The sequence below is a fragment of the Rhinolophus sinicus genome, linkage group LG12 (assembly GCF_036562045.2).
Source record: "Rhinolophus sinicus isolate RSC01 linkage group LG12, ASM3656204v1, whole genome shotgun sequence".
Lineage (NCBI taxonomy): Eukaryota > Metazoa > Chordata > Mammalia > Chiroptera > Rhinolophidae > Rhinolophus > Rhinolophus sinicus.
Window position 1 is genome coordinate 27,657,477 of NC_133761.1, and position 12,508 is coordinate 27,669,984.

At 32.2% G+C, this 12,508-nt stretch overlaps 1 protein-coding gene across 50 annotated transcripts in view; it reads right to left on the bottom strand.

Moving 5' to 3' along the window:
- Positions 1-12,508, bottom strand: part of RIMS2 (regulating synaptic membrane exocytosis 2) — a 592,512-nt gene that overhangs the window by 263,302 nt on the left and 316,702 nt on the right. For all 50 annotated transcript variants that reach the window (XM_074316891.1, XM_074316853.1, XM_074316856.1 and 47 more), the window contains 4 exons: positions 11,887-11,986; positions 10,856-10,979; positions 8,546-8,592; positions 4,916-5,028 (listed from right to left, as the gene is read on the bottom strand). In XM_074316891.1, the coding sequence (XP_074172992.1) occupies positions 4,916-5,028; positions 8,546-8,592; positions 10,856-10,979; positions 11,887-11,986 (384 nt within the window). The remainder of the gene's footprint in view (positions 1-4,915; positions 5,029-8,545; positions 8,593-10,855; positions 10,980-11,886; positions 11,987-12,508) is intronic.

Below are 12,508 nucleotides of genomic sequence, written 5' to 3' on the forward strand. Positions count from 1 at the left end.
GTTGCCAAAAGACACCACAATAATCAGAATTTTGTGCCTTTATTAAAGCATGTCAACAGTTAAATCAGGAACAAAATCAGATCTCTCTCTCTGGATTTGGGAATGGATTTCAAGGCATTTAATTTTTCTTCTTTCACCAAAATTCCATTCTGTTCCTCATGGATGTCTGTCTTGTCTAATTCAAAGAGTCCTAAATATTAATGGCTTCAGACTTTCCCACTGATACATGGAAACAGTTAATAGCTACTAGGAGGACTGTTGCCCAATTCAACTATCCTCAGACAGGTACTTTTTAAGACATAAATCTAAGACCCAAAGGAAAGGAAAGCAGACCTTAAAAGTAGGCTATCATTGAATCATATTAATCATCTTTCTTTCTCTCCAAAAACCACGGAAGTCTCAAGTCTAAGCTGTCTTCCTTTTTGTGGAGACATTTCCAAAGGAAGAAAGAAATGTTTATATATGGAGTGTGTTACTGATATCTGCATAATCCTAGTTGGATAATTCTCTAGCAAATGGGGAAGGGGTATGTGAAATTCATGCAGATTAGTTAGACATGCTGAACGAAGACACTAACGAGGTACTCTATTTAGAAATACATTTTATTTTCCTTGCCCTCTCACTTGTTCTACCTGTTTTAAACCACAAATATCAAGGTAATGCAAGTAAATATTACTTCAAGAAACAAAAGATTTACTTTAAAAGGAATAGTACTTTGAAATAAATTAATCCTTTACGGTAAGTATTTTCAATCTTTAAAGTGATCTCAAAAAAGTAACAGATTTCTATAATCAATTGTCTAAATCTATGGCAATTTAAACCTAATCTTTACCCATGCTTATACATTAAATTTGGCTATAAAAGCGTATTTTTGTCTTATTAGTTTTTCAATTGAGGTGAGATTCAAATAACACACAATAAACCATTTTAAAATGTACAATGCAGTGGCATTTAGTGTTTTCACAATGCTGTGCAATCACCACCTCCCTTTAGTTTCAAAACTTTTTCATCACCCCAGAAGAATACCCTGTACCTATTAAATCATCACTCCCCATTCCCCCATCACCCCAGTTCCTGGAAACTACTAAAATTTATTCTGTCTCTATGGATTCTGGATATTTCACATAGGAATGGTAAAGTACTATGTATCTCATTAAAATTTGTAATTAATATGACTTCATTTATTTTAGGCATGAAATATATGATATCTATAACAATTCAGCCTCATTCAAATGAATTTGAATTTGCACATCACAATTTATTTTGCATTTTTAATGTCACTTCCTACTATTGCATTACCATCTTTAGGACATTCCTTTTAAGCAATGCTTCTGGAATAATAAGGCTAAGATATGAAAAGATAAAAGCTCAAAGAAAAATACTTTCATTTACAGAAAGTTTTTCAAAGGCTATAGTTTCTAAGGTGTTATAAAGGATACATACCAACTCTTCAGTTACTTATTCCCTTTAAATGGACATATAAAATTGTATGTACAATATTTACAAACTCATCACTAAAAATAGAGTCAGAAAAATATTAAAACAAAGTAACTTAGGGAAACATTACAACCATGAAGCAAAGTAGAATAGAACTGCCAATAATAATCAGTGTATTCCTATAGAAAAGACTAATGAGCCATTTCTCATTTTTAAAAGAGTTGAAGGCGTATTTTACCTTAACTCTCTATCAAAACAACTAGCCAAAGACTGCAAATTAATTTTAATTTACTGAGGAAATTATAAAAGTAATCCTCAGAAGAAGGAAACTATATTATAGAAGAGCACAAATTTAAAAAAGAATCAAACTAAGGGAGTGCTGACACTGAAGAGATTAACATATAGTCCAGGCGTCATAAACATGAGCTCATATTGGTTTTCTCACCAAACACATTAATGGCACTTTCATAGTTATGCCCTATAATAATCACAAGCAGCACCACAATTCAAGCATGGAGAGGAAATACACTACATATATTTTTTTAAATCATCAACAGCTTTGAGCATGAAAGTTTAAACAAAAATTTGCATTACATGTATATTTTTCTATTTGAGAAAATCAGTCCATGAAGTGACATATATATATTAGGACAGTCAGCTCGCATACTATACAAATTATCTTTGTTCTCAGGCATCGGCAATGTCATGATGTCGTAAGTGAATTATGCACCCAGGTAAAACCTGACCAAAATCAAAAATGCCCAAAGGTAAAGTAGAAGGATATAGAAATTTTAATGTTGCCTTGTAACTTCTCAGAGGTTTTTCTGAGGGGTGATATATGTGGACACATATTTTCCCAACCTCTACATCATTAGATCAAATTAAAATTGTCTTTTGTTGGTAGTAATAGGATTAAACATAAAGGGAAATACTATATCCAAAAGGGTATCTTGCTTATGTTTTCGTGCATGCAAAAAATGAATATAAAATTGTTTCATGAGGGTAAAATTCATGTCTATCTTGTTCACTGTTGTATTCCAGCTACTAGTATTATGGCTGAACTGGGGTCAGACTTTAATATATATTTCTTGAATAGATGATTGGAGTTTAATTTGATAAAAACTTTTTGGAGGAAAATTTGGGCAACAGATTTCAAGAATCATACCATTTTCTTTTCCTTCCATATTGTAATTTTACTTCTGAAAAGTTATCCTGACAAAATAATTTTCTCCTAACAAAATAATCAAGGTTTATTCTAAAAGATTTCCATGGCATCATTATTTATACTATAAATTAGAAACAAGCAAGGTATCCTATAGTAAAAATGGAGTAATAGCTATTAAAATCATTTTAAAAGGAATTTTTAAAAGTTTAAAGCAAAAAGTGCACAATATATTAGTAAGTTTAAAAGCAACCTTCAAAATAGTATACACAGATTTATTACAGTTTATTTAAAAATGTATATTTATGTGAATCGTTACATTTTAGTGGCAAGATTATAGGTGATTTTTATTTTTTATTTATTTATCAATACTTTCTAGATTTACCACAACAAATATCATTATACTTACAAACATTATCTTACTGGAACATACTCCTTCCAAGTCATAAGAAAATGATAAAATGGTACACATTTTAAATTATAATTGCATGGATTTAAACCAACATCATTTATAAATCTAAATACTATAACTTTGTACCATTATATATACATTTGTAAGTAAAACTTTTAAGTTTACATTTTCCCCAAATATGTAACAGTGTAAACTTTCTACCATATTAATTTTGAACAATGAGGAAAAATTGTGGAATTTGAAATTTGTCTAAGCGCCTGCACTATGCTCCTCACCCTTCCCGGCTACTCCAATTTGTAACAGGGCCTTGGGATTTCAAACGAGATTAACAAATTGGTACTTACTTATCATGGGAGTATAACTTCCACTCCCTCCTCCTCCACCAACTGAAGCCACCTACACACTCCACCCCCCCCCCACACACACACACTTACTTACATACTGTCATCAGCCACAGACCCAGAGGATTATTTAAAGAGGAACTATTTGATTCTAGCCATAAAAACAAACAATCAAACAAAAAAGAAAAAAAAACCCAGCTAACATTTATTACCACTTTCTAAAATGGTGACAAAAAATACATGTACATTTGTAACCATAAATGACATCTGTGCTGTCAATTTATGTAGAGAATAAGAAGAAAGATGCTACTTATGTGGAAAAACGAAAAAATATCATTATCCTCAAATGAAAAGTTCATTCTGTTTATGAAAGAGAAAGGAAAAGAAAATAACAAAGAGAGGAAATTTATTTTAATAAGATATTTACAATCTGCAAACAGTATTTTGTTTCTTGCACACTTTTTGTAATTGTTACCTTTGTGATCAAAATAATCCCAGAACAGACATGTCTAGTGGCTTTTCCAATAAATTTTAATATGTTAATTTTGTTTATATTTCCTATATCTCCTTTTAATTAATGAAAATTCTTCGGTAAAAATAAAAACCTCGCCTCCCCCCCAAAAAAAATAAAGTAGATATGTTACAGGTGATTTAACAAAAAGTTTTTCTGTTGCTCTTACAGTATCACCCCAATAACAGTTTAGTTTTTAATTATAATTTTTTATGCAAAACCTAGTGTCTGAATTTTGAGAACCTAACAGCTCTTAATACTCATAAAATTTCAAGTTTAGTAACTTTTCAGCATTATTGTCAATATTAACCAGTTTTTCTAAAACATAACTGGATAAATTTTAACATTTCTAACGGTTTTAAAAGGGAATGAAAACCGAAGAAGTGAATATAAAGAGGGTTCAAATTTGCAAAGCTCTTCTAATATGGACATAAAACACATAACTGAATTTTAAACTTTCACTAGAAAATGTTCAAATTAGGGATCACTTCATATGAAATCACCTGGTGTACTCAGTAATCTATTACATACTTACCCATTTACTTAGTTTTGTCTGTTGACAAAAACATCTCAAGTATTATATTTCAAAACAATATTCATATCCCAATAATACAATGAAATTTTCCCCAAATTTCCTTACGGTTGAATACCAGGGAAGAATACATAAATATTTCCTTTTATCTTAAATATATCATCCTTGTATAGTACAAAATTTTTATTTCAAGTATATGATAGATTATAGTCATTTTACGGCATTGAGCAAAACTAATAACCTTAAATTTTGGAATAATATCACTAAGGTGAAAAAGGTTTTAGATATCGTCTCAAATTCTAACTCTCAGTGAATTCCAGGATACCTAACTCTAAAAAAAGAAGTATTATGGTAATAATTAAAACTGAATTTCAATTAATTAAAATTACTAAGAATGAGAAAGTTGATGGTTAAAAGGACAAATACATTCTAATAAAAAATCGGTTTACAGAAAACTAGCAACATATAATAAAAACTACTAGATATTCCAAAAAGAGAAATTAATTTAGTGATTACATACTGAAAGTTGTCCAGATAAGAACTGTGGAACATCCCTCAACATGCCAGGACTCATGGGAGAGGTAACGGAAATAGAAGGACGATCCATTTTCTGAGATTCGAATGAGCTAGAACCTAAAATTATAATTATACATAAAAATAATAACAATGGCTCTTAATTAGCATTTAATAATCTTTACCTTCTATCTCTTAAATTTTCTAATGTTCACAGAATGTCACAATATAGACCATTTTCTTAGCCACAGTGTTCCAAGTACACTTAGAGGGTTTCACTGATGCATAAATGAAACTTAGGGATTCTCTTAAGACCAAGGGTGAACAATTTTCTGTGCCAATTATAGTAGAGAGAGACCTCTACATCAAGACTTATTTATTTGTCTGTTATGTGTACTGAATTCATATTTACAATTACATATTAGGAAAATTTTTAAATGGAAACTTAGGTAGGAAATACCAAAACCTAAATCAGTAAAGAAACTTGAAAATTATCTAAACTTGAAATGCTAAAAACATACTAGAATGTTAATTATAAAATGTTTTCAGGAAGTGACTTCTTGTAACTATACCTGGAAGAATATAATAAATTACATGGGCATAAAGGGCATATCAGAAAAAGCAGAACCATAAGTACCCAGAAGTTACATGTGTGAATTTATTTCTATGGAGGGGAAGAGACAAATTGGAAAGTGGAAAAAAAATGGGGCTAATGGGATACTGGGGGGATTAAGTGGCTGGACTTCTGTGTTACACATTTTGGATGCTAATAAAGCTCCCATCCATGCTAAGCTCTTACGAGTGAAGTAATAAAAATTGCATTTGAGGAAGGTGACTTTACCACTGTTTTAAAATGTAGATTCAATTGAGTGAGATGGAAAACAGAATCAAGTAGATTCAATAAAATGGTAATAGGAAAGGTTGTGATAATGGAATAGAAAGAATTCAGGAGATATCATAAATGAGAAAAGGAGGACTTGGAAATGAATTAGATATGAGTTACAAAGAAAAGAGAGGGGGGAAAACATTAATATTTCAAGTCTTATAACCAGCTATGGGGTCAAGAAAGTCCCCTGGGTGTCTGTCTTGTTCTCTGCACAGGACCATGCTGACAATCCCTGGGATATGGAACACTGGAGAAGTCCTGTGTTTAATGGAATGGGTGGGAAAGTTAGTTTGAAACAGTGACCTTGTGACACCTCTGACATATCCAAGAGATGAAAAGAAGGTAACTGAATACATGTATGGAACCAAGTATCGAGTAGACGTTGTTGTTGGAAATTAAACTGTAAAGTGTCTCCCTAATCAGAGGCACAAATGGATTAAATTCACCTCTGCAGAGAGTATAGTATAAAGTGAAGGGGGGGACTGCAAGCCTTGGGATCAGAAGTAATGGTGATACTTTTTATAATATTTAGAAGTGGAAAGAATGTTGACTTTATAGTAAGAAATAAGCTCAGTGTTCTACATATTAAGCTTCAAGGAACAGGAAGACACTTAACCGAACATATCCTTTAAACAATCAAGAATAAAGACACAATGATAGATCCTTTTGATAATATAAACTTAGGAGTCAGATGGCAATAAAATCATATGAAGATAAGAATTTACTGAGGAACTAAAGACAGGAGGTTAAGAATTGGGCTAGGGGAAACCTATACTTCAGCATTTAATGAATAAAGGACTAAATCTAATTTGAGAAGGACCCCTGTCTCCTCAGGAACAATTTTGGAATTGTTCCACACTGCTCACACAATAGCTGAGTGAAGTAATGTAAGTAAATAAAATTTACCTACTTCTAAGGATTGTTGTAAGAACTAAGTGTGATAATGTACACACAACATCCAGCACAGTTCCTGGAACTCAGTAAAATGGGAGCAATGATGATGATAATATTATATGTAATAATTATTATTACCATTATATTAGTATTAATTTATTATAGCATAGCTTCATATGATTATGATACTATTTTGGATGAAATTACAACCTAGCCAAAGGTACTAAATCAAATAGGTCAGATGAGCATATTTCAAAGAATAGAGCTATGCCATTCACTCCAAAGGGATATCACCTATCTGGTAAAGATTTTTAGAGAAATTTATATTCATAATTGTAATATAAAATTAAAAATACCTCTATTTCAATATGGTATTCTCAACTATTGTGTGTTTAGAGAATCCAACCACTTCTCACTACCTTTATTGCTACCACCTCTAAGTTACCATCATCTCGTCACTAAAATACCAGAACAGTCCTCTCACGGTCTCTCTTCTTTCACCCTTAACTCCACTTAATCTATTTTCTTCCTTTGTTTTTTTTTTTTAATTAAATTTGATAGGGTGAAATGGTTAGTAAAGTTACATAGGTTTCAGGTGTACAATTCTGTAATACGTCATCTATATCTGTCACATTGTGTGCTCACCACCCAGAGTCAGTTCTCCTTCCATCACCATTTACCCTCATCTACTACCCGTCCTCCCCGCTTACCCTCTGGTAACCACTAAACTATTGTCTGTGTCTATGAGTTTTTGTTTCTTTATTTGTTTGTCTTGTCCCTTTGCACTTAATCTATTTTCAACAGAGTAGCCAGAATTTAAAACATAAGTCTCTCCTCAAAACCATCCTATGAAAGTCTTGATTTCCCTCAGAGTAAAAGCCAATGTCATTACAGTAGCTTATAAAGTCTGCAATTTAACTGCCCATTACTCTTCTATCCTCTTTCCTATTATTCTCCCCTTGCTCACTTTGTTGCAGCCAAACTGGCCTCCTTGCCTTTCCTTAAATGCATCTTAGGCTTTTCTGCTTCAGAGACATTGCATGTCTGGTCCCTGTACCTGGAAAGCGTTCTCCAGGATAGCCACGCTTTCAAATCTTTGCTTAGATCCTTCCTTCCCAATGTGGTCTACCCTGATCTACTTATTTCAAATTGCAAGCCTCCTCTCTTCATTCACAGTATCACTTATTCTACTGTCCATCAATAAAGGAACTTAGTTCATTGGAAAAAAAATTCATTAGTTAAACATCTGAAATAGAACTCAAACACAAATAATAAAACATATTTATGTGTTTAACATTATTTAAAATAGACTTATTTAATATATCTATTGTTCCATTACTACTCTGATGTTAAACAGAAGTATCTCATTTTCTAAAAATATAAATGAGAATATCTGATTATTCTCTAAATTGTCCCAAGCATTCCCCCATTTACTGAGAATTAGGTTATTAAGTAGTAAATTTTAAAAATCAGGGAAAATTTGCTGGAGAGGACAGGGAGTGATGATGTGTCCATTATTTTGTATTGTGATGATGGTTTCACATGTATGTCAAAACTTATGTAACTGTACATTTTTAACATGTACCATTTATTATAATGCACCTTAACAAAGCTGCCTAAAAATACATACTAGTCAAGACAGTATAGTTTAAAAAACTATCTTAAAGTATTATAGACTTTTGTACTTCTTCCAACAATGACACGAAATAACACTAAATTTTACATATTTATATGGTTATATACTTGGTGACAAGATTATTATATTTCTTATTTTGTATTAACAGATTAAATACTTCATTTGATCTATGATGAATGACATTATTAGTAACATTTTCTTTCAGCATAAATGAAACTTACTGGACTCCAGTTGTGCATGTGTGCTATCAGGTATTCTAGGTATATCTCTGAAATGATAGAAAAAGAAAATAAAAGATTGTTTCAACAATTAATGCTACTGGTATTTTGATGATATCAACCTATAATAGGATAGTATAAAACTAACAAAATTGTATATGACAGTAGAATTATATAAATAATGAGAAAACAATCTGCAGTCCTCTATTGCTAATAAAAGTATTCTGGGCTAACTAACCCCAACTACTTAAAATTTATACACATTTATAGCAGATTTGTAAAAGCATATACTTTACTTTCTATGTGCCTCATTACACAATTGTCCATTCTAAAAAATTTCTGTATTTAAGTTTTACAGATATATTTTAATTGTATTCTACTCTTTATTTTTACTTGCTGTTGTTCTAAATCAGTAACATTAAAATATAAATAATACATAACCAAATCAAAAATTAAATTATTCAGATTGCGATTGAAATTTTTAAATATAGTAACTCCTCAGAGAAAAATGCAACTATGTTTCTTACTGGGACTTACAAAATTACCTTGTAACTACATTTACACCAAAACAAAATATAAAAATATTTAAGATATTAAACAAAAATATTTAAAGTATCTTTTAATACCAAGAAATATATTTGATAGTATACTAAGTTGATGCAGTGTAGTTTTACCAAAATACAAAACTTTGAAAAGACAAAATGAAAAATAGATACAATTTCATGTGGCAGATTACTTTTGAAAGGAACATGTCAAAACTAAGCTACCAACATAAGTCATTTTCTACAGCATAAAAAGAGATCAAAATAATATAGTCCAATCATTTTCAAATGAATCAAAATTGGGCATTAGTATTATACAACAAAGAATAATTCCTCTATACTCGAATGCTCTTTCTTACCCTGAACATGCATTTAATAATTCACTGTCAGTTTATAATTTTTAATTGCTTTTTCTAGTTATAGGTGTATCTTTTATAATCACTTATAAGTTTCTATAAAGAAAATGTTGTTGTGATAGTTAATGAGTAATTCTCAAAATAAGGTGCAAAGGACTGTATTTACTGCCAACTTTTCGAAATTGTCAATTTAATCTATAGGTAACAAATTATAAAAGCCAAAGAGTATTAGGCATTTGCTTATATTTTACCTCTTTCCTTAAAGATGTTATGTGTTTCCTTAAACTGTTCCTTGTATCTGGGAATGGCATACTCTTAGACCCTCTCTTTCCTATGTTGAAATCTCCTTTTTGAAAAAATTACGGAAAATTCATAGAATATAGTTGATGCTCATTTTTACAATGCAGAGGACCATAGTTCAAAAAACCTTCCTTTAAAAGTAATTGTTACTATAGTCCCCTTCTACTAATACCGTTAGCCATGTATTAAGCTACTAAAATAATAAAAACAACAGACACCTAAATCATTCCTCTTCCTGCACAATCTAGCATGATCAGATAGAGATGTCATGATTTTTGGTGAGCAGTTTTTAGTAAAATAATAAAAACGTCCTCAGAATAATTTACTTTTATAAAGAATCAGACATTTTTGGATTGCACATTACAAATTGTTTAATAGTAGTCTACTGTTGCCATGCAGCAGCCTACCCCGTCTGTCTCCTTATACCTGCCCCTAAAGAAAGGAGAGCCTGTGAGACGGATCCTCTCAGGGACATTGCTTCACCTTTGTGCTTGCACCTTATGTCTCCCTATTTGGCCCCCAAAAGATGGCTGGTCAGCCAATGACGAGTAAGATTCCCCACGGGGGGGTGGGGGGGGAGGGACAACTCAAGCCAGGCGCAGTCGAGTGGGGACCAACAGAAGAACCCACGGGGTTCATAGAGGTGGGAAGAACCCCCACCTTCCCCCAGCTAAGGAGAGCCTCTGCCTCAGTGGCTGCGTTCCTTCCCACAACCTGCAAGGGAAGGGATTCAATGGTATGCTCTCCATCTATTCATATGCATATAGGTTTTGTCCCTTGGGGAAGTACACACATCCTGAGACTTACGGTTCAGCTGCCTGCAGGCAAGGGTGATTGGCTTGAATCAGTTTCCTATTATGATATATAGGATTCACAGATCTTGAGATTGACAAGCTCTATCTCCATTACTTCCCCACCTAACTAATAAAAGCCAATGCTAGGCCGATTAGGTGCCCAGCCCAGTCCTTGAGGCTGCTGGTCCCTTGGCCCCGCTTAAACTCTATTCCTGGCTACTGTCTTTATTCTTAACCCTGCCCTCCTCGCTCCCTACAACCCTTGTCGCACAGACTCAACAGTCTACTCTATATATGTGCAAAGTACTCAAACCAACTTACCCAATAGGCCTTGAAACAACAAGCTCCACTTGTGGTTCAGGTTTGGATTCCAGAATGATGTTATATACTTCTTCAAATGTGGCTCCTTGCAATAGCCTCCCATTCCATTCCAACACTTCATCACCTATTGTGCGTGTCAGTAATAATAATCTTAGAAAGAAAATCTAATCCAATAAAACGTACTCAGAACAAAACAATCTTAAGCTTCAATGAACTTGATAGAATAAAATCACCAGTATGGAATAAGAAACAAACTGAGCACAGCTCCAGTGGCATAAAATTTGATGACCAGGATGATGAGTGTATTTTACCCCAAAGAACAAGGGTCAGAAAACAAATTACATAAAAGTTATCTCTGATTTTCTCAGTGGTGTTCTGTCCATGAATAGTTAGTTGTTAGTTCTTTTTGAGAGGGGGAGCTAAGTCAGGAGAGACCTGTCACTATCTTGGTGACGTCACTCCTGTCTCTGACTACTTCATAGAAATTCTAATTCTAGAAACCTTTAAGATCAGTTGCCTCTTTGTAGATTTCATGACTCTGCATTCTAGGTTTTTCAAAATACATCAGCTAGGCACCTTGTCTAAACTCTCTTGTAAAAAGATTAGTATCTAACATCTTATCTAAGCATGTCCAAGGCACTCAAGGATCTCTCCTATAACATCCATTAACAAAGAGATAAGGAATGACACATTTCAGGAAATATGTATTTATCCATGAAGTTTGTTTCCTAAACTATGCCGGAATTTCTTCAAAAGAAAAATAAAGGCTATGGGAAACAAAATAGGTTATACAAGGTACAGACTAGGAAAGTCTATCACCAAATAAAATTTAAAAAATCAGTACATACAAAAATCTTTTTATCCAACATGACTCTCAAGAAATAATAGTACAACTTTCCATTAATGAGTACATTTATATTTAAGTTAAATGAGCTCTTTATTACTGGTCACATCACTTATAAATGGGCATAACTTTTTCATAACTACTCAAGTTTAACATTTTAAATGTAAATAATCAAAGAGAAACCTACCGGGTCTAAGATGTCCTACAGTATCAGCTAAACTTCCTTTTTTTACTTTGGTAATAAATGCACAGAGCCGACCTGATTCAGTCATCTTTCCTCCTACAACCTATTTAAAAGAGGAAAGTGTTAAGAGACATACCGCTCCAATGAACATGGTTGAAGATTGAAGTAAAAAATAACTAGACAATTTGCAGCTTTTAAAACTATAATTTAATATACTAAAAATAATTTTTAAATAATATAGTGCTGTTATCAGGAACTGAGCACATGTCATAAGAATAAGCTCTTTACATATTCACAATGTTTTACAATTTAATCCATTATTTGTTAAAAACGTTGCATACCTTAGAAACAATTTGTAATTTCTGTCTTTATTACAGGGTTCTTATTTTCATAATTTCTAAAAACATGTTATTTCAGTACTGTGTAATTATGTTATCTAGTTATAGATTTCAAATATTGCAATAATAGTATTTACTTGATACTTTTGCTATAATTGTGATATGCTACCAAAATTTATTAGTAATCTTTTAGGCACATTGATAATGTGCATGATATATTTTTCCTGAGAAAATTACAAAACTTACTTAATCTTATCAGAATTAATGAAACTTTAGACCATTTGCAT